At 35.7% G+C, this 22,600-nt stretch overlaps 4 protein-coding genes and 1 long non-coding RNA gene across 7 annotated transcripts; 3 read left to right on the forward strand and 2 right to left on the reverse strand.

The window, feature by feature from the left end:
* The first annotated feature begins 3,563 nt into the window (after positions 1-3,563).
* Positions 3,564-5,537, forward strand: LOC124456463 (protein ANTAGONIST OF LIKE HETEROCHROMATIN PROTEIN 1-like). Of its 2 annotated transcripts, none has more exons than XM_047006910.1 (3): positions 3,564-4,304; positions 4,442-4,952; positions 5,223-5,537. In XM_047006910.1, the coding sequence occupies exons 1-2, from the start codon at positions 3,726-3,728 to the stop codon at positions 4,463-4,465; spliced, it is 603 nt and encodes a 200-aa protein (XP_046862866.1). In that variant the 5' UTR covers positions 3,564-3,725; the 3' UTR covers positions 4,466-4,952; positions 5,223-5,537. The 2 variants fall into 2 exon arrangements, with proteins under 2 accessions (XP_046862866.1, XP_046862865.1); XM_047006909.1 differs by having other exon boundaries at positions 4,499-4,952.
* Positions 5,538-5,597: 60 nt separating this feature from the next.
* Positions 5,598-6,443, reverse strand: LOC124456449. The gene is made up of 2 exons (XM_047006894.1): positions 6,278-6,443; positions 5,598-6,205 (listed from the first exon to the last, which is right to left on the reverse strand). Exons 1-2 carry the CDS (start codon positions 6,441-6,443, stop codon positions 5,598-5,600), a joined length of 774 nt encoding a protein of 257 aa, XP_046862850.1.
* A 49-nt stretch (positions 6,444-6,492) lies between these two features.
* LOC124456458 lies at positions 6,493-10,838 on the forward strand. Its single transcript, XM_047006902.1, is given in 9 exon segments — positions 6,493-7,309; positions 7,311-8,697; positions 9,040-9,089; positions 9,280-9,496; positions 9,590-9,775; positions 9,853-9,967; positions 10,104-10,212; positions 10,323-10,393; positions 10,611-10,838. Coding segments are annotated over 4 exon segments (2,202 nt in total). The 5' UTR covers positions 6,493-6,665; the 3' UTR covers positions 9,401-9,496; positions 9,590-9,775; positions 9,853-9,967; positions 10,104-10,212; positions 10,323-10,393; positions 10,611-10,838.
* Positions 8,283-10,115, reverse strand: LOC124456475. 2 transcript variants are annotated; one of them, XR_006952291.1, is made up of 3 exons: positions 9,982-10,115; positions 9,236-9,337; positions 8,283-8,557 (listed from the first exon to the last, which is right to left on the reverse strand). It is a non-coding gene; the product is annotated as an uncharacterized LOC124456475 (long non-coding RNA). The 2 variants fall into 2 exon arrangements; XR_006952292.1 differs by having other exon boundaries at positions 9,885-10,115.
* Positions 10,839-20,710: 9,872 nt separating the features above from the next.
* On the forward strand, positions 20,711-21,855 carry LOC124456450 (protein ALP1-like). Its single transcript, XM_047006895.1, has one exon. The coding sequence runs from the start codon at positions 20,711-20,713 to the stop codon at positions 21,749-21,751; it is 1,041 nt and encodes a 346-aa protein (XP_046862851.1). The 3' UTR covers positions 21,752-21,855.
* The last annotated feature ends 745 nt before the right edge of the window (positions 21,856-22,600 follow it).

Genomic DNA, 22,600 nt, shown 5'->3' on the forward strand with positions numbered 1-22,600 from the left:
ATATTCGGGGAATGCTATAACCCGGGCGATGATCGGGGACGCGCCTATTAAATTCCTGGTCAGCGGCAAAAGCCTTGACATAATAATCGCTATAAGTACAATATGTTTCTTGTATAAAATTTCATAACACAAATCAACACAAAGTATACAGCACAGCGCCCACATTGGCTTTTACAAAATATGCGGTCTTTTTTATAACGAATGTTACTGCAAACGCGCATTGTGAAGTATATTATTCTTTGTTATTGTGCTTGCTTGTAATATGTTCTATAAGATATTGATGATGCTCAAAAGTATTCTAATCCTAATTATTCTGCTCAAAACCTGTCGTCATTTTTATAACAAATGTTGCTTCAAACGCGCATTGTGACGTTAAATTTACGTATGAGATTAAATCTAGAAGCTACTACTTAGATCATAGGAAATGGCCTATCCTCAATGCCTATACTCATTATGCTGAATATTCGCGCACTTTTCATTCTTACGTATATGTACTTGCGTTTTTCAAGTGCTTTATCGGTCTCGCCTTAACTGCACCTAGATAGCCTATCTTTAATTTATATGTTCAATATTCGCGCACTTTTCATTCTTACGTATAGGTACTTGCGATTTTCAAGTGCTTTATAGGTCTCGCCTTAACTCCACCAAGTTAAGAAAAAATATAAAAACCTCGCATCAAAAGTGAAAAAAATAGTGGGCACATTACTGGCTCGTGGAAAGAAATTCATATAAAGACGTATAAGCGTTCGAGTGTTTGCTGTGGCTCATTATTAAACATTTCAACAGACTAAAGTATATTAAGGAACAAATTTCGTGTTTCATACTCAGTATATGGCGCAGACAATTCTTCAGCGTGAATCTGCAGAATGCTCAAATAAACAAGTAAACTTCCTTAGAGAAAAACTCGCAAGTGTGCAAATTCTGGAAAATTACTGCACAGGATACATTGATGGAACGGTGGAGCAAATGGAAGAACTTCTTGAACTGTTTCAGGTCTCGTAGTTTGTTTTCAATTGTTACACCATACTGCAAACAATTTGTAACATATTCCGAAAAACATCATCATGTAAACTCAAAATTTCAGTTATAATAGCAAGAAACAAAATCTAAAAGCCATAATTTGACATTATTTCATAGTCATTATAAAGCTAATATAGCTAAGTTTACAAGATCATGTTTTTTGAAGTATGTTTTATAATTTATTTCTTCAAATTGTCGGCGTGAAAAGGTTTTTGTAATTGTTGAACAGTTAACTTTCAAAGGCCGTAATACGTAAACCTTGATAAATTGATTTCACGTGTTAATATATTTGAAAAGTGAAAGAGGTTTTTGAATTTAGGTAATTGATTCTATCTCGTTTGTGAAAGCTGACAACCACTCAAAAACAAGGGGCAATAAACGTTTTTCACTTACAGGTAATCAACTTAACCGCATCAAGCATCTTACCCCAAATTAAAGCGAGAAAACACCAAGAAATTTTCAACCAACGCATAAATTGGGCAGCCTAGCCGGCTACATCCCCCTTCTTCAATATTGCATGACCAATTAACATTTTATAGTCGCAAAGACATTCCATTATGGAGTTAGAAGAATCGAATCTAACAGTCATTTCTATCTATATTAGCAAAAAACTCATTAGGAAAAAACCGTTCAATGACTCGCCAATTATTTTGCTATCTCTTTTAAATACATTTTATTATCTAACACATCCGCATAGCTTAGCATAATAAGAATGTTTTACTTGAAGACAAACAAAATGCTGAAAAAACATATCATTTATTTTTTCTAGCACCGCCAGTGTTTGAAAGCAAGAAGGGAAATATTCCAATTGAGTTTTTTGGAAATCCGTTTTTCATTGTGAGCAACGAAACAAGACATTGTTTACATGGGAGCGCGAAAGTATGTATTCTTCGTTATGATATTTAAGATTTATTTGTGCACAATTTATCTTGACACCACACTGTTTTATTTTAACAAACTTCTCAGGACAGCAGAGGCACACGCAGACACGACGTAAAAAGTGACCATGATTATGAAGAAAAGGGACGGATTCGATTACAGAACAGTAGAAAACTGGATTGTCCAGCACAAGTGCAAATAAGACAAGTCAGAGTATTTCTCGACTACTACATCGATCGAGAACAATTTACATCAGAAAACAGCTTGGTTATGGCAAAACGGAGAGTATTTAGAGAGATTAAAGGCTGCTTTCCACTGTTGCGTTTTTTTTCCGTGCGTACAGTACCGCTCGCGTATTTGTTAACATACGCTACGCGTATCATACGCGTATCATACGAAAAACATACGCGTATGATACGAGAACGATACGCGTATGATACGAAAAGGATACGCGTATGATACGAGAACCATACGCGTATGATACGAAAGGGATACGCGTATGATGAGCGTATAATGCGTGAAGGATAAGCGTACGTATGATACGAGGATGAAACGCTGTGATACTTGATAGAACTTTGTTCATCGTAATGAGCAGCAATTTTGCTTTCAAATTGTTAACGATTTCGTTGGTTTTGATATTGCTTACGTAGTATACCTGGTATGGAATTCTATGTTATTTCACTATTTTTTCAGGATAAATTTTGGTCAACATTTAAAGCTAATGTTTTATGTACTTTCAGAAATCTGTGTAATATTTTCTTATCGACTTTAATGTTTTATTTAAGGCGTTTATTATATCACGACGAAACGTGCCTTTTATTAAAATACGATTCGATTCATACGAATAGAATGCACGTTTATTAATAACATGCTTATATGGATGTGCATCTTGCAACATCAACAATCGAATCCAACTACGTTGTAAATTCACATTCACAACAAAGTTCCTCGTCTACTCGAGAAATACAGAATAGCCAACTGTCACTTGATAGACTTTATAGGCAATTGGCAAAAAGCCATATCATAATAAATCGTTTGAGCGCGGTGCTCTGTAAATTTTAGAGATTTAGATTCAGCGCTCAAAGGAGTAAAATTCGATATACGCGATACGCGTATCGTACGGCAAAAAAATGTTTTGTCGCATGAAACCACTATTCATTCAATACGGACACTATCAGAGATTGCAGACGTAGATACGCACGTGTTAAAACTAATTTGTCATGTCTGCGGGGACACGTTTATCACCTTATGCCCAGGAAAGAATACTAATATTAAGTAAGGAAGGAAAGAAATACACTGAAATTAGCCGCGAATTAGCATCGAGCAGTTGTCCTGTAAGCAGACAGACTATTTCAGCCGTTGTCAGAGGTTCGAAAAAACGAAGAAACGTTTTCTCGCCCCGACGGTGTGGAGGAAATAAAAACCATTGAAACCATATACGAGAATATTAAGAAAGTAATACGGGTATGACACGAGAAAGACATGCATATAAAATGAAACGATACGCGTATGATACGAGAAGGATACGCGTATGATACGAGAATGATACGCGTATGATACGAGAAGGATACGCGTATGATACGAGAAAGATACGCGTATGATACGAGAACGATACGCGTATGATACGAGAATGATACGCGTATGATACGAGAAAGATACGCGTATGATACGAGAACGATACGCGTATGATACGCGTATCATACGCAAAATTATGTTAACAAATACGCGAGCGGTACTGTACATCCATAGATAAAAACGCACGGATTTTTAATCTCCAGTGCTGCGTTTTGCGTTGTGCATAAATTTAATGCGTGCTGCAATTCAAAATGGCGTCGAAAGAGGAGCGAAAATTAGCAATTCTACTTTTGCTTCGCCAAAGACGAAAACGAAGGAATAAATACAAAAAAAGATTTTGGATTGAAGATATTTTAAAGCGGCGAAAAGAACTGGGGGAATACCATCGGCTCATTCAAGAAATGCGGTTAAATGATCCTGAATCATTTTATCAATACTTTCGGATGACCCCTTCGCGGTTTGATTTACTTCTTGGTCTGGTTGGGCCATACTTGAAAAAGAATTCTTTATACCGCGAGCCTGTGAGTCCTGAAGAACGCCTCGCTGTTACTCTTCGCTTTTTAGCAACAGGCGACTCTCAACAAAGCATAGCATTCAGTTTTCGACTTGGCCATGGTACTGTGACCAAAATCGTAGAGGAGTCTTCCGAAGCTTTGTGGTCTGCGTTGCAGCCGTTTATCAAGCCTCCAACGACAACAAGCGAATGGAAAAAAATCGCAACAGATTTTTGGCAGTTGTGGAACTTCCCAATGTGTTGCGGTGCCATTGATGGCAAACATGTAGTCATGCAATGTCCCCCTCGGGCTGGTTCGTCATTTTTAACTATAAAGGTAAATAAGAGTTCTTAGATAACGATATACATTGTAAATTTGCTGCTTACATGTTGGACAGGTCAAGTGAAACTGCATGTTTGTGAATATTGTAATTAAGCGAGTATGATTTTTTAACAATTTTTTATTTCATGTAGGAACACATAGCATTGTTCTGTTAGCAGTTTGTGATGCTAGGTACTTGTTTACTCTAGTGGAAATTGGCAGCTCAGGCAGAAATAGTGATGGAGGTATTTTTGGCGAGTCTAAAGTTGGAAGAGCCATTGAAGATGGCAGTTTAAAGTTACCATTTGCAGATCCCCTTCCAAATATATCAACAGAAGTTTGCCCATATTTATTCACTGCTGATGATGCATTCCCCCTTAAACCATGGATGATGAAACCCTACCCAGGAAAATTTCTTGATAAAAAGCTCAAAATATTCAATTACCGTCTGTCACGAGCAAGGAGATTTGTTGAGAATGCATTCAGAATCACTGCAGCTAGGTGGAGAGTGCTAAGAAGACCTATAATGGCTTCAGCTAAAAAGGTGGCAAGTATAACTAAAGCAGTCTGTGCACTTCACAATTACCTAATGTTAGAAGAATTCGGTATTCCTAATTCATCAAAAAGGTATTGCCCAGCTGGATTTGTTGACACAGAAGACAGGTATAATTGCTATTTTCTCCTGTTAAAATAACTTAAATCTTGAGCTTATAAAATGATATTTTTTTTCTCTTAGTATATTTTATCTTATAGTTACTATAGTATATGCAAGTTTTGAATGCCTGTATCTAATTTTAAGTCAGTTGGTTATGGTCTTATCATCTTAAGCATCTACCACTAGTCATTATATGACATGTGCATGATAATACAACTAAATGAAATTGCCACAGTGTTCGACAACCTAAAATGTTATAACTAAAGAAATTTTTATAGGTATGAACCTGCCAGGAGGATGGCGATCTTTGACAGGAGACACGGGTCTGCAACAAATTTCACGACAAGGAAGCAATAATTATTCACGAAATGCCAAATCTGTGCAAAATTTACTGACGAATTATTTCTGCTCACCAGAAGGGGAAGTGCCTTGGCAATATGCCTATGTGCAAAATAATGGTAGACAAGAAAAATAAACCTGTTTCTGTAAAACAATTTTATATTTATAACATCATCTTATTAATAAGTTATATTAATTTAATTATCAAATGTAAGTTTCAACTGAACAAAAAATAAATCTGTTTCTTACAAACATCAAGGACTTTTCTAAGTTCTTCATAAGGACACTTCATTTCACTTTACATCCTTCTCATGCTAGCTGTTTGTTGACATTGAAGAGATTGCTTCACTTAAAACAATTTGAATTTTACTCATTGCCTTACTTTTTGCTTCTTTATCCAACAAATGTAGCTGAGCAGCAACACTTTTACCAAATGCATCTTCTAAAGTTACCACAGCTGATTGATTTTGCAAGGATTTCTCACCACCAGATATATATTCCATGATTTTTACATCCAAGGCCCGATCAAGTTGCTTTTGTGACATTGCTGCATAAGACCTTTTCTTACTTGGTTTTTTTGAAGCAACATTTTGAACGTTTTCAATAGTCTCAAATGAAGGGAAAGATTCTTCTTGAGAAAATGCCTCAACACCAACTGTTAAATCATCAGTAGGAGGTTCAGATGTTGTGGTAAGTGGATCTTGGCATGGACTTGAAAGAGCTTGCTGAACAACTGGTTGGAAATTGCTGTCCGAATTCTTTGTTCGAATATTAACAAAAGGTTTTAGAAATGACAGTGCCAAAAGGTATGGATAATGTGGAATTTCATCCACACCTGCTCCACTTTTTTTCCCATTTCCACTTAACACACGGACATATGAATCGCGTAGGTTTTTCCAAATTCTGTCTTTGTAGTCGTTTACTGGGTCAAAAAATATTTTAGAATACACTTAGCGTTTATTACAACACAACACAACATATGCATTTATATTACCTGAATACGTTGATTCACAGGCTCCATTCACAGCATCAGTCACTATTTGCCACGCATTTTCCTTAATATTTTTGTTCTTATAGTTAGTGTCTTGTGTATTCCAAAGCGCTGGGTATTTTTCAATTTCTTCAATAAGTTTCTCCTCAACTTTTGTATATTTTCCCATCTTCTTTCAACTTGTAAATCGATTGGCAAAAGCATACTTCACTGTAAAGCACGTGATCTGTAAATTCATTTTCATTGGATAATTGCTCGCGTTTTTCAATTTTGCTGCGTAAAAGTTAAGTTGTGCTCAACTTGTGCGTTTACGCGCTTGGAGGATACGTACGGAAACGTAAGTGTACGCGCGTTGAAAAACGCAACAGTGGAAAGCAGCCTTAAGGAAAAAATGGATAACGATTCCTCCTCACAACTTCGCGCCAGCAGTCGATTTTACCTAAAAATACCTCTTAGTAGTGCTCATTCAAGTCACGCCATTGGTGCCACGGCAACAGTTGGGCAGCGAATGGATTACCGACTGGTCACGAAAGTTTATAGTTTGGTAAAACGCAATGTAATTAAAATCTCAGAAGTCAAAAGATGTCTTGATCAATACGTTGAAGAGACTTTATTTCCACAAGACGGACAAAAGGCTACACCACACAAGACAAATAAACGGTACTATCCAAATAAAAAGGATATTCGAAACCACGTAGCAAAAGCAATAGAGTCCCTTAAGGACTGCAAAGACGATCAAGAGTCCCTGCGCAGGAAGGTAGAAACCTGGAAACAGAATTCTCCAAGCAGCAAGTTTTTCTACCGCACAAGAGATAACGCTTCCAGAAACGATATTCCTCCAAAGGAGGATAAAAAGTTTTTGTTTGTGCATCAAGAGCATTGGCAACAACGAATGTTGATTCGTTATGGCGAACAATTGTGTCTCATGGACGCCACATACAAAACAACAAAGTACGCAATACCGCTTTTCTTTGTGTGCGTTCATTCAAACGTTGGCTACAAAGTTGTGGCTGAATTTATGTGCCAGACGGAGACCGACTATTATAAAAGGATGGAATCCAGTATGGAACCCAAAATATTTTATGGTGGATTACTCATTAGCAGAAATAGGCGCGATAGAAAAAAGTTTTCACGATGTACAGTTTTATGTTTGCGACTTTCACAGGCTGCAAGCGCTAAAACGGTGGGCTTCAGCAAGCAAGAATGGATTGTCATATGAACAGCAACAACACTTCCTTCTGCAAATGAAAAAGTTTGCTAATGTCAGTACCAAACAGGAGTACGACAAGGCAGTAAAAGATTTTCGAGAGTCCAAAGTGTATAAAGAATGCAGCAAGATGAGAGAATATGTTGACCGTACGTGGTTTTCTTGCGCTGTCAGATGGGCACACGCTTTTCGAAAACAGCAAGTCACCAACATTGTTAATACTAACAATGGCGTTGAGGCTCAAAACAGAGTCTTTAAATACGAATACTTACACCAAAGTATTGACAAATCTGTGTATGGTATTGCGGTGATGTTGGTTGAATCTTTCATTCCCGATGTTCTTCAGCACTATTTGGATGCAAACCTGCGACTGAGCAGCGCCTACTGCAAGTACAACCCATCAATCCCAGAATACTTGCACAACAGACCTCCGCACTTTTTGAAATGTTGCCTTAAAAATCGATACGCTTCAGCCATTTTCAAACAGGACGACATAACTCCGGTTAATTTAAAGAAGGGCACGTTCAATATCAAGAGCGAGAGCAATGTTGGAAAGAAACATTTCATAGACTTCCGAGAACCAAGTTGTACCTGCAACATATGGCACACTACCCATTTGCCTTGCAAACATTTTTTCGCAGTTTTTTCCTTCTATGACGAGTGGGATTTCGAAAGTCTTCCAGAAGACTACCGAAATAGCGTTTTCATCACTCTTGACAATGAACCTCTTGGATTGCCACAAGATACTACGCCAGAAGAACTAGAGGAAGCCAATACGTCATCATGGAGCACCATCAAAAGAGACGTTGTTTTGCAAGAATCGTTGTCTTCTGATAACAAAAAATATATCCACGACATACCCCACGAAGAAACAGTTAAGTTTGAAACTACTTCAAACAAAAGTTCCAAAAGGCTGAGAAAGATCTTGCAAGAACAACTGGGCCAAATACACAGTATGACCTTCCTGATCGACAACGAGACCACTCTACAAGAAGCAGTGCAAAAAGCTGAAAGCTTGAAACAGTTTCTTGAACAAAACTTTCCCACAGAAAATGGTTTGCCTCTTCGATTGAGTCCTGTGAAAAAAAAATTAAAGGTTACCGAGACAAAATACCATAAAATCTTTCATAAGGCTCTACCTCCCAGACGACGCAAGACAAAAAAGTCTACACCATTTACAATAGATCTTACTAATGTGGGCGATGAAATGGCACAAGTAAGACAAGTTATTGAATTGCTTTCTTGTCATTTCTTAAAAAAGCTTCTCTCAAATGATTACTTTTATGTTTAAAAAATTTCTTATCCGTCCGAAAAGAGTAAAAAGACAAAAGCACTTATCTTACTTTCCAATATCTTATTAAAGTATTGTTTCAAAAGTAATTTTCACCAGCCATTAGATATACGATACGAAGGGCATCACCAAATTGTGGGTTTTTGTCTTCTAAATCGCACTCATTTTTGCCATACTCGAAAACAACGTTTGAAAAAGTTGTTCGTAATTCTTTAGATTACATCTCGTCACGAGTATTTTCTGAAAGTAGTCTTTTTATTTTCATAGGTGTCCACTAATGTGCAAAACCAGGAGAATGAAAAAAGAAATTCAAGCAGGTACAAACATGTAGCAATAGAGAAATATTGAATGGAGAAAAATTTTCCAAAAATATTTGTGCAATGATGAGAGGGGGGTAGTAACATTTCAGTGTAGCATTTATATTTACTATGTAGTAATTATTTAATATGAGTGAGGAGTATACCATTACACATAGTCCACTTTTCTTTTCCTAAATGGCAACTGTAGTGTTGACGTCTCAGCTGAGCACAAGGCAAATCCACTGGATCGCTTACTGAATGCCTCTCTAAATGGAATTAAGTTAGGTGATCAAATGCTAGAATTTGGACCAAACAAAGTGACTCTTTAGGATTTATGGACCCTCATTCCACCAAATGGGATGACTAAATATGCTGCCACACTAATTGAAAATAAAACTGTGGCACCTGGATGGCTTAGTGATACAGTAAGTCAAGTGATTAAACACTCTACAGCTTGCATATGATTATCATGCATCAGAGACAAATGTTGAAATGGTAAATGAGCCTGATTGTTATAGGTTATCAACGCTTTCTTATGGAAACTTTCATGTGAATATCCTGGTGTCCTACCAGCAGAATCATATGTATGTCAGTTGGTGCAACGAGGATCTAGTACATGTCGACTGTGGGCAGATCAAAATTTCATGGCAATTGACAAAATAATATTTCCTCTCAATATGTCTGGGAGCCATTGAACACTTTTGGTAAATACAATATGGATACAACATAGCTAAGACAAGGCAACAAATTTTTATTATTTTCAATATTGTCACTTTTAAAGGTAATCGACAAAAAAAAGAGATGGTATACTACCTTGATCCTATGGAAGGTCATGTAGAAGAAGTTATCAGCGAAGCAACAGGAGTTGAACTTTCACAGTTTATCAAAAGCATTTGGTAAGTATACATACATTACTTCCTTGACAAATACCAGTATTTGAAATTCCAATTCAATGAATCACTTCAATGTCTTGAATACACACAGCAACATTGATATAGTGCAGTTGATAATATAATCCCTTTGTTTATAAAGTGCCCTTGTTGATCTAAAAAGTGGGTGGAACACATCAACTTGGTCTATTATTCAGCCTTCACACTATGTGCAAGAGGATGGGTTTAACTGTGGAATAATTATTTGCCTGGTAGTTGTTTTGACATTGTGTTCTAAGAAATAACAATTTAAAAATCTCTTTTATTTTTATCATTTCAGTTTGTTGAATATCTGAGTCAAAATCTTGACATAAATGCAAAGTTTGACATGAGAAAAGTGAGGCAGCACGTGACTTCAACGATTATGGGTTCTTGCTATGATGACATTTATGAGTAATAACAAAAAAATTATATTTTTTTAAATATTTTAATAAAAGGGGCAAATTATAGATTTTATTTAATTGACAAAAACATTTAACTAGACAAAAACATTAAAGTCGTGATTTATTTGTTGGAATTATCCATAAAATCAATCTGACATTTGTAATGTTATAAATTGTGTGCTTGTTTACTATACCATAAGTGAAATGTGTAAAATGTATTTTATTAGGAGAAATAGTTTGGTATGCAAGATTAGCAAGATAGATGATGGTGAAGACTGGTTGGGATGTGATTCATGTGGGCAGTACTTTCATGCAAGTTGTCTGAATGTTGACTTTGGACAAACTCTGACAGAGTACTTTGCTTGCCCATAATCAGACATGACAATTGTATAATAATACAAAACATAAATTGTAAGATTTAAAAGTGCCGAATAAAAAAGACTTACCGATTAGAATACTCTTGAGCATCATCAATATCTTTTAGAACATATTACAAGCAAGCTCAATAACAAAGAATAATATACTTCACAATGCGCGTTTGCAGTAACATTCGTTATAAAAAAGACCGCATATTTTGTAAAAGCCAATGTGGGCGCTGTGCTGTATACTTTGTGTTGATTTGTGTTATGAAATTTTATACAAGAAACATATTGTACTTATAGCGATTATTATGTCAAGGCTTTTGCCGCTGACCAGGAATTTAATAGGCGCGTCCCCGATCATCGCCCGGGTTATAGCATTCCCCATTGGTCACTCGCTCTCTTCCACAATAAATGAACGATCGCTACAAATAAAACAAGCAATTAATATTGCTCATATCTACGGTGGCCTATAAGTGTCACGGCAACATTTGAATACAAAAATCTCACGGCAACATTTGAATACAAAAATCTCACGGCAACATTTGAAAACTCACGGCAACATTTGAAAACTCACGGCAACATTTGAAATCTCACGGCAACATTTGAAATCTCACGGCAACATTTGAAAACTCACGGCAACATTTGAATACAAAATCTCACGGCAACATTTGAAAACTCACGGCAACATTTGAATACAAAAATCTCACGGCAACATTTGAAAACTCACGGCAACATTTGAATACAAAAATCTCACGGCAACATTTGAAAACAGCAATCTCACGGCGACATTTGAGCTTTGCGTTAGCCACACTGACCTGTATATTAACTTGGATGAATATTGATGAAATCTTCAAACCAATATGGCTGACGAACATGAAAGCAAGAATGTTTTGTAAGTTTATATGTCTATTATTTCGAGCTACGGTCTAGTTACAATATTTTTATGAAAGAATTACTATTGAATCATGCACTTGCTTCTTTTTACAACATGCTTTTTTAACGTTATGTCTTAGCATAGCTAAACTTTCAAAATAATACAACAAATTAATTTGATTTAGTTTTTGTGGGGTCTGTTCTGCAGAACTGAAAGATGGAATAAAATACTGTTGGAAGTGTCGAGCTGACCAAACAAAAATTTGTCCACCTTCAAGTTGTGAGCCCTCAACGAGTATTGTTTGTGGAGATAAACGGAAATCACCTGCAGATGGTCTAACCCAGCTGTCATTTGGCAGGCCTAAGAATGCGAGTAAAGTACTCACATTTGAGCAGTTTTTGAAAAAGAAAACAAGCAAAGAGAACTGTGCACATTTTCGATCAACTAAGAAAGCTAAATCTGACCCAAATGAAGAAGTAACATTATTTATTGGACTAAAGAGGTTTAAAGATGGTTCCCTCAAAACGGTTAAAGGGAAAAGGCTCCCAATTCGTGTTCCAAAATCAGCTCCATACAAGATAATATTGCAAAAAGCCATTGAAAAAATGACAGCATTTGATAGATCTTTTGATGGAAAGGAAAGATATGAGTTATTGTTTGAAGACGGAAGCTGTGCACTTTTCATGCCTGGTTCAAAAAATTTCTTTGAACTGGAAAAGTACAAATTTGAAATTGGAAGAGATTATAAACGCATAACTTTATATTTGTGCACTCAGTTTGACATTGATCTGAATGAAAGCATAACTCATACCTCAAATGAATCGGATGAATCAACTGATGAGGAAAATCATCAGCACTTCCATTTGCATACAGAATCAATTTCAGAAGATAATGAATCCACAATTTGCAAGACAAAGGCAAGTGTAGTTGAATCTGCTACATGCACTAGTAAAGATGAAGAAATAGCTAGGCATTTGCAACTGCAATGGAATAAAGAAAGTGAGTTTGCTTCAACATCCAAGTCTCTTGATTCAGAAAACTTAAAAATCATTGCAAATGCAGACTGTTCCTTGATACATGATAAGCAAGATGTCATAAATGCTCTCTCTTCAAAAGTGAATGATAGTGACCAGTTTTTCATAACTACACAAAGAAAGGCAGATCTCGCAAGAATTTTTTCACTTTGGCAGCGTCAATCAAAGAAAAAATTACCGACCAATAGAATAATAGTAAAGTACTGTGGAGAAGCTGGAGTCGATTCTGGAGCCATTGCAAAAGAATTCCTTTCAGATACAGTTGCAAACATATCGACAAAGCTATTTGAAAATGGTGTTCCTATTAACTCCACATTTCATGTCCAAAATGGAGACTTTCGCACAAGTGGCGAGATAGCTGCTGCATCTCTTGCACAAGGTGGGCCACCACCATGCTTCTTGGAAGAATGTGCCTACAATTGCATCTTTGCTGAAATTGATTTGACCAAAGTTGATGATAAATATTTAACTGAAAAAGAAAAAGAAAAACTTTATGACATTAGACTTGATTGTACCAAATACTGTGATTTCATTTTGGATAATGGCTACACTGGAGTTGTTGACAGAAGTCATGTTGAAGATATTATAAATTCCCTGAAAGTAAAGTTTGTTAGCAATCGCATACTATACATGAATGAGTTTAAAAAAGGTCTGGATGTTTATGGACTTGGAGATATGATTATGAAAAATCCAGATGCTTGCTGTTCTCTTTTTGTGAAAAAATTTTGTGCTGATATGGTTCCTGATGCAGATTATCTTTTTTCTTTGGTTGAACCTGTGTTTTCAGAGGAAGGATCTTCAAGGCGAGCCTTAGAACACACTATAGTGGACAACCTTCAAGATTTTTTTATTTCACTAGAGGACACATTAGTACCGGGGTATTCAACAGCAGTTGCTTGGAAATATGATGAAGAAGAGAAGGTTAACATAAACACAGAAGAATTATTTGAAATGCCAGAAATGTCTGTAAAAGGTGTTATGGGATGGCTCACTGGCCAAAGACATAAACATATTCTACCTAAAGAGAAACCTTCGATTACTCTAAATTTTGACCATGATTGCCTGGTAAGAAATCCAAACCACACGATGTGTTTTCCGTTAGTTGGAGCTTGTGGGAGAGAGCTAACCATACCAGTTGTACATATGTGCGAGTCAGGGAAGTTTAAAGAAATTTTTGTCATGGCATATTGTAAAGGTCAATCATTTGCTAAACCATGAATCAAAAGAAGATTGACATTTTAAAATCGAGAAAGAAATATGTTCACATTTGGTTAAATTTTTTAATGAACTGTTTTACATGAACTATTAATAAGCTGGAGAACTTAAAATTAGAGCCCTCTAATGAAACTAATCTTGTCACTTATGTTAAAGTTTTGTTTTCATTTTAACAACAATAAGCTTAGTAAATCAGTCAGAATTTGTTATTGATAAAAATCTATGCTATTCTCAGTCCACAATGTTTGCATGCCGTATTAGTGTAACAAACAATTCTAGAGCTTGCCTCCAGTGATGGGGTTTCTGTAATGAGCAATTTTCCATCACATACAAAAAATATCTCTGATAGTTGTTTGGTGCATCATGTTCACATATGATATGCTCTCTAGCATATAGTCTTTCAGACTCAAGAACAGGCAAAAGCAAATTACATTCACCATTCTGAAGTTCGGGAAAATAGTACAGAGAATCTGGCCTTCCTTGTAGAGTGTCATACCTTGATTTTCGGATGTAATGTGAATTCCAAAGCTCTTTTACTTCATTTAAATTTTTTTGGAGCAAATCTGCAAAAGAAAACCAAAGGCATTCCACATGAAGAGGAATGGTGAGGTCTACAGTTCCTTCTTCAGCCAGATCTTTAAAAAAATTGATCCACCAATTTGCATGATCTTTTCTCAGGAATGACCACCACCCTTCTATCCTTTGGTTTCTGGGTGAAGACACATACTTATGACTACTTGGGTCATTACGAAAAAATGAGTGAATGGCAGCGGCAAAGCCATTTTCCGTACCAAGGTCTGTAATAAAATCTACAGGACAGCCATTAAATTGTTCCACAGCCTCCAAATAATACGTTCCAATATTACTTGGTAGATTATTTGACTTAGTAACATATAACCAAAGGACTTTACGGCTCCATCCGTCTATACATCCATGGATTGGAAAGCCATATGGTTTTAACTTGTCATATCCGTCACAATGCCAGGAAAAATTTGGTGCAGGATTCCAGTAAATCCTTCTCTTCAATCTGCGTCTAGATCTTTCTTGCACTCCTTCTGGATCAAGCTCTCTTAACAATCCTGCCACAACGTCTCTAGGTACAGTTATTCCCTTCATTTGAAGGGCATGCCATATTAAACGATAACCTCGGCAACCTCCTGGGCCGTCTAATTCCGCACGAATTGCATCACGTACAACGTCCATACCATAATGGTTGTTTTTTCGTCGAAGACCAAAATGTTTTATTCTTCGCTTTAAAGTACTCATGCTAATCTGCTTACCGTGATATTTTCTTATGAAGTTAAGAATTTCTTTGTATTGAAATCCTTTTAGGAAATAGTAACGTATGATCTCTTCCTCACTGCTTTGTTCAAGATTTTCATGGTCATCGACATCGTATTCTTCATTGTTTTCCGCCATTTTATATTTTTTAGACTATAAGTCAATGATTTAACTTCCTTCACTTTGCTTCCGCCGTAAGAATTTTAAATGTTGTCGTAAGATTTTCGTATTCAAATGTTGCCGTGAGTTTTTAAATGTTGCCGTTAAATTTTTGTATTCAAATGTTGCCGTGAGATTTTCGTATTCAAATGTTGCCGTGAGTTTTCAAATGTTGCCGTGAGATTTCAAATGTTGCCGTGAGATTTCAAATGTTGCCGTGAGTTTTCAAATGTTGCCGTGAGATTTTTGTATTCAAATGTTGCCGTGAGATTTTAGTATTCAAATGTTGCCGTGAGTTTTTAAATGTTGCCGTGAGATTTTTGTATTCAAATGTTGCCGTGACACTTATAGGCCACCGTACATATCCGTGTGACGTTGCCAAACGCTGTCGACAAGGACACGCTAGGTAAGTTTGCAATCATCTTTTTCAATAAACCCATTCATTTAGCGTTTATAAAACAGATTGAGCATGCAATTTGTATTGTTTAGGTTAAAACTTATGAGCTTTGTTGATTGTTTGTTGAATCAAAAAGTTTCTCGCTTTCAATTTACTAGCTACTTGTATAGGCAAACATGCCATCGCGAGCTGGTAATACAATATCTCACATGTTACACTTGAATATCCGTATTTATCACTGCTTTGTTGATACAACTGTTATCAATTAACCGTATTTATCACTGCTTTTATAATTAAATCTACTTATAAAAGATGAATAATTTTGTGATTGCGATATATCACGCATTGCTTGAACACTTCGAAACTGAACTCCTTGTTTAAACTCCTTGTTCTTCGTATGTACTGTTTGAATTCAAACATTTGGCAGAGTCGGTTATGGCGTTCTAATTCATATTTCATTCTTTGAAAAGCTTAAAAAGTAAAATATGTGCTACCTGTTCACTTGAGTATTGGCAACTTGAAGTACGTTGGTCTTCTAGATGTTCGAGTTCAAGGAATGATTCTAAACGTTCAGAATAAGCTTTCCAAATGATTTGGGTGAAGATTACGAATGTCAATAAATTCTTTTGTTTGTAAATGTGTTTGGGTTTCGCCTGAAATAAGAACGTGTGATGGATTTTGAACTTGATAGCTATCTTAAAAAGACTGTAAACATACACGTTGAAATCCCTTTTCTCATCAAGTTTTTGTTTTTATGTAGGTAAAGTATTATGCTTTAATTGTTGAAATGTGTAAATGCCGGTGAAAATAGTTTTTTGCCAGTTTTGATTTGATTACATTAAGAGATTTAGAGGGGGTAATTTCTGAATGGGTTGATGGGTGAGAACTAATTGAGGCAGAGAGGCTTTCTAACTTATAAAAGCCACAACCAAAGCCCTCTAAAAGTTTTAAGTCAATCTTGGAGCAGAGATGAATTTACTGTGGGCTAGGCACTCTTCCTAGCGTTGGCTACAAGTTGTATGAATTTTCCTTTAAATTATTAATATACAAGGGAATTGAGAAAAAAGCAATTATGATTTGTGTTCTGTGGAGCACACTTCAAAAATATTTCCCACTAGGCTACCTATGCTATGAGTAACAGAATTTAACATAAAAGCCCATCATGACACAATGACATCCAAAAACTTCTAATCCAAACCAAAGCACTCCATGTACCCCCTTAAAATCATTCTTGATCCATCCCTGTCTTGAAGTAAATGCACTAAATTTATCCCCAGCTTCACATTTCACATTTTGTGTTTTTTATTTAGGTGCAAAGAAAGATTGATTCCTTCTGTGTTCTAACTCAATCACTAAACTTGTAAGAAACAGGGCCAAGACTCAAGTGGGTAAGTTACCTTTTCTATTCTATGCATACTATTAAGTCAAGTTAATCTTGCAATAGAAGGGATAAAACATCACCCAGATTGTAAGAAATTGAATGCATGACTAGGCACCGTTACCACTATCATACATAAGTCTACATACGTAATATATGCTGGCTTGGCTAAATTTGTGAGCAACATAATTTTATTCATGACCATGGTATCAGGGTGTCTGTTGAGAGAACATGTTCATTTGAAATGTGGGTATCCATCCATTATAGGAAAAACACCTGCAATTTTAGCTTCTTGCTTTAAAGTTAATGATGTTTGAATGCCATATATTTACAGGTTAGCAAACTTTTCATATCAATGGAAACCTTTCACTCTAACATGATGTATATAAAACAAGAAAACTGAAAACTCAAGCAGTTTCATTAATTGACTATTTTATGTGATCACATAGTGAGCATTGAACACCCACAAAATTTGAAAAGCTTTTATAGCAACTGCATGATATTTTATTGTAAAAAATTATTGAGATAAGTATAATTTCTGCTTTTCGTGTCAGTACAGCAAAACTGCTCTTTTATATCAGTTCAGTTGTAAAGAGTTAAAAAACAGCTTGCATCTTGGTGATTGCTTTTGAGCAATTACCTCTGGTTTGATCAAGTTTGATGGCATTGGTTTGTCAAAATTGAGTCCTTTTCACGTCCATGACAGAAATGTTGATAAGTAGTTACCATTTCTAACCAGATTTCCTGACGAAACTTTGAAGATATTAAGGCTATTCCTGTCGTTACACATATTATGTTGGTTAACCTGTTTTCCAATGAGCTTGCTTATAAAACCCAACAGAAAGGATACTGAGCCCTCAGAAATATCGCAAGACCTTTTGACATTTTATATAATAACATATTTTGGAAGTAGTTTTGAAATATTGGCTGATGGTTTTATTTTAAATGAATTGTCTGATTCCAAAATTTGATCTATTGAGTATAGATGTTGATTTATAGTCATACATAAAGACAACACAATTTGGCAAAATAGGATTGAAGTGATTAACATAAATTATTCTTGCATGGGCGGAAAAACAGAAGTGGTTATAGAAAAATGAAATACAAAAAAAAACTATGAAGGCATTTTTGTTTCAAGGCTCATTTAATTTAAGGTCAGTTAATTCCTTACTAATTTCAAAATAGTTATATTCCAATAATTTTGTCTACCATAAAGACCAAACTATTTGGCAGACAAATGCATTTTTTCTAGGTGCTTCTGATAATCTTTTTTATGCATCAGTTTGGATGCATAATACATAAATTAAAAAAGTTAACAAACATATGAGCCGAATTAGGAAATTCTTCTCAGTCAGTAGTTTTCTATACCAAAATAAAAAAACAGGAAATTTATTCATTTGCAAGTGCATGACAAAAACAATGTACCCAATTTTGGAGATAGCATTAAGTTGGATGCTATTGTGTTTTTATTCTGTTACATTATTATTATTTTTCATACTTGACAATACAATTTATATATTTACAAAGTTATCTATCATTCATTTTTTGATATAAATATACCTCAACACCAGGCTAACTGAAATCATGGTGAAAACCATTACATATTTTAGTTGTTTCATGCGTTCATCCTTAAAATGGACATAAATGCCACAGAATATTTACATACAGGTCATTTCTAGTGATATTTGTGATTTGCATTTGTCGAGTGGCAATTTTCTTTGCTGAGTGTCAATGAATCATGTATAGTGTTAATATAAAAGTCACTGGAGACGATTTTCTGTTTGTAAGTATTTTGTGTTAAAGGTCCGTTCCTTCATATTACAAATATACACATTAACTTAAGTATAATGTGTAAAATTACTTACCACTATCATTGTTTTCTTTAATTTCAGCAATAATGCGAACCACGCAACTTAATATTAAAGTTTAAAATGAATTTAAAATAAAAATTTAATCAGAAGAGCATACACTTTACAATAAACGATTGAAGATATCCAAAACTTCGCGGGATAGTAAATTGCGGTAAATGATGGGTTGCGTGGTTGCGACCAGGCAGGCAAGTCACCAGGCCTGTTGTTTGAATGGACGTTTCAAATTGACTTATAGAGTCAATTTGAAGGTATTTTCACAATTAGCGTATAGAGTTAATTTAAGGAAGAGACTGGGTTGGATGATTATGAATGGTGTGATAGCAACAAATGTTACACACCCCCTTTCCTCCCTCAATCAAAAGTTTTGCGTTATATTTAATTTTTGTACAATACAGGAAGCCAAGTAAGACTACTCTTTCTTAGAAGACTATGGCACTATGTCAACTATCTATACTTCAAAATTCTCATAACAACAAATTTAATTTGCAGTCTGTGGTTGAATTTCGTTGTATATATAAAAATTTAAGAGTAATACCAAGAGTCAACAGTGTTTTTGGATAATATAGTATAATTCACTGCTTTAATTCTGGAAAAGAAAGTACATTTTGTTATTGAGTTTATATCCCTTTAACTTAACTCAACTAAAACCGCAGCAGTAGACAAACAAAGCGTGTGCTATTTTATTTTTTTATTTTGTTTACTGATCATCGGGAAACGTGTCTTTATATGAATTTCGAGCACCGATTTCGAGTCGCATAAGTTTAGAGCTGAGCTAGAGCAGTGCAAACATTGAGGTTATGAATAAAACTGAATCCAAGAGGTCTGGTAACTTGCTTATATATGCCTTTACGGCGCCATTTTGCTTGGAATATCCGTCTCAATGATCCGTTTCGATGCCAATTTATGACTAGAGTCCCTCCTGAAAGATTTTCTCATCTAACTTTACTGACTATTACTTAGGACGAGGAAGTTTAGATGAGAAAATCGCCTGTCTTCGGATTCATATAGATTTTCCCGTCTGAGACAAGTTTTCCGTCTATTGTGTGAATTCGGCTTATATTGCCGACGTGGTGAAAAATTGAGCGAAACCTACTGCATTTTCGATAAGTGATGATTTGAATACAATAATAATATAAGTAGATTGAGTACTTGAAGTATACGTCTAGTCACTTATCTCTAGTGGCGTACAAACGTTCGAATACAAAATATGATTTCAATGAGCCATTTCCCGTTTCCGGAGAATAGGAGATTCAATTTTGACACGGTTACGGCACGTAGAAAAACATGCACTTTTTTGACGAGTTTTCACGTGCCTTTACTGTGTCTGTAATTTACAGACACAGTAAAGGGGGGCTGTTTACATGAGCCCGGCAAGCCGGGCTAGCCCTGCTAGCCGGGCTAATTTTAAGCCCGACTTTACATGGCAATAATCGCGCGAGAAGTCGCTGGTGTTTTTCGCGCGAAAATTAAAAAACCTAACATGGCGAACGTTTCTGCACTTATAACGATTATTGTATTAGTTATTTTTGTTTTTTTGATCGTTTTCATTCAAATTTACGGCTTTTTGGTCATCAATATATTAAACCATCATCAAATGGTACAATGTATGGCTATATTATTGTGTGCTACAAGAAGTTGTTTCGCTCGAAAAAGAAGACGAGCGTGCTTTGCAAAAAGAAACAACAAAAAGCGGAGGTCAACTTGGAGGCAAAATGGAAGGACAGAATCTTGGTGGGCAAAGCTTTTATCTAACGAAATGCCACTTGATACGTGGAAAAAAAATTTTCGAATGAGCCAGGAAGAATTTAAAAAACTAGCTGACGAACTACGGCCTTTTATATCCCCAGATCTTTCTTCTCCAACTTATATGGCTTTGAGCGCAGAAAAAAAGTTGGCTATGACCTTGTATTTTTTGAAGGACACCGGCTCTATGGCAATGACAGCAAATACTTTTGGTGTGGCGCTGTGTACTGTTTCTAGACATGTAGTACAAGTCAGTTATGCAATTGCGAAGCATCTCGGCCCGAAATACATACATTTGCCAATGAGTAAAGACGAAATGAGACAAAAATCTGCTGAATTTGAAGCAAAATTTGGGATGCCCCAAGCATTTGGATGCATTGATGGAACTCATGTACGAATTAAAAGACCAGTTTGTAACTCTCAAGAATATTTTAATTATAAACAGTTTTATTCCTTGAGTGTTCAAGCTATTTGTGATTTTCAAGGTCGTTTCATGGATGTAGATTGCAGATGGCCAGGAAGTGTCCACGATGCGAAAGTGTTTGCCAACTCTTCTATAAATAGAAAGTTGAGCAATGGTCTACTTCCAGTTACTTACAAACGACTAGTGCCAGGTCATGCAGAAATCCCAAACTATTTAATTGGGGACCCAGCCTATCCTCTTTTGCCGTATTGCATGAAAGAATACCAAACATGCACAACAAACCAAGAGGTTCTATTTAATAATTTGTTGCGATCAGCCCGAAACCCAATTGAATGCTCATTTGGAAGGCTTAAAGCTAGATGGTCAGTTTTAAGTAAGCAGATCGATGTAAAATTAGAAAATGTACCAGTAATAATTTACTCATGCTTTGTTCTTCACAACTATTGTGAACAAAATAAGACTGGAATTGACCACAGCTTAGTTGAAAAACAAATTTCGTTAAAGAAGGTGCAAGAAAATGGAAATCCTTTGGCAAAGTATTCTAGCAATGAAGGGGAAGGAGGAGTTGTTAGAACTGTTTTGACTACTTACATTAAGTTAAATCTTCCTGATCATTTGGTAACAGATTAATAAGTAAATGAAGTCTACACTTTCATGCAATTGTAAAACTTTATGATATATATAGTTTGTTAAGGTAAACAAAATTGTTTCAAATAGGAAATATACAAAAAAAACAAGCACGTTACAAAATGTTAATACTTTGTCCCTATTAAAACAACTCAACAAAACAACAAGAACCCATTAAGCCTCTTTTAAACATACATTATCAGAAAATGTGATTGCAAACTACAAATACTACGAGTAGAAACTAGAAATTTCACGAAGTGATGTAAGTGCTTATATGGGTTATTGAACATACAGGGTCTCTGAGTGAAATAATATGTCAAAAAGAGGAACTGAAAAAATTTAATAATATAGTGACACAAAAGTTACTGTTGCTAACAATGTCTTAAGTTTCAATGCCAAGTACAGCCATAGTGTCATCTGCTCATACTCTAAAGTAAATACCTTTTGGAGTGTGAATACATTATATAGCTACACTGCAGGGTCATCTGGATTATATGATGACGCAGAGTTGTTTTGCATTTGTTGCCGTGCAGGTATTGACAATCGTTGGTGATATTGTGGCTGCTGATATTGTGAGTGTTGATATTGTGGATGTTGATATCGGGGGTGTTGATATCGTGGATGTTGATACTGCTGCTGCTGCTCGTTGGCAATCACCGAAGCTAACATCTCAATTGATCGTGTCAATCCTGATCCAATATTTTCAATGGCCGTACTCATGTGTGTAATTGCTGCAGTTGCATTCCTCGAGGATTCTCTAACAACATCTGTCATTTCTTTCCTAAAATTCATTTCATGTTTGGGTCATTCCATGTGAAATCAACAAATAGAAATTCAAAATGTCACCCACCC

Source organism: Xenia sp. Carnegie-2017, unplaced genomic scaffold (genome assembly GCF_021976095.1).
Source record: "Xenia sp. Carnegie-2017 unplaced genomic scaffold, XeniaSp_v1 HiC_scaffold_5, whole genome shotgun sequence".
NCBI lineage: Eukaryota > Metazoa > Cnidaria > Anthozoa > Malacalcyonacea > Xeniidae > Xenia > Xenia sp. Carnegie-2017.

Excerpts from the sequence above, each read along its gene's own strand:
- LOC124456463 (XM_047006909.1), top strand. The coding sequence starts at position 3,726 with ATGGCGTCGAAAGAGGAGCGAAAATTAGCAATTCTACTTTTGCTTCGC. Across the intron at positions 4,305-4,498 it reads CGTCATTTTTAACTATAAAG|TGGAAATTGGCAGCTCAGGC; the intron begins GTAAATAAGAGT and ends TGTTTACTCTAG.
- LOC124456449 (XM_047006894.1), bottom strand. The coding sequence starts at position 6,443 with ATGGGAAAATATACAAAAGTTGAGGAGAAACTTATTGAAGAAATTGAA. Across the intron at positions 6,206-6,277 it reads CTGTGAATCAACGTATTCAG|TAAACGACTACAAAGACAGA; the intron begins GTAATATAAATG and ends TTTTTGACCCAG.
- LOC124456450 (XM_047006895.1), top strand. The coding sequence starts at position 20,711 with ATGCCACTTGATACGTGGAAAAAAAATTTTCGAATGAGCCAGGAAGAA.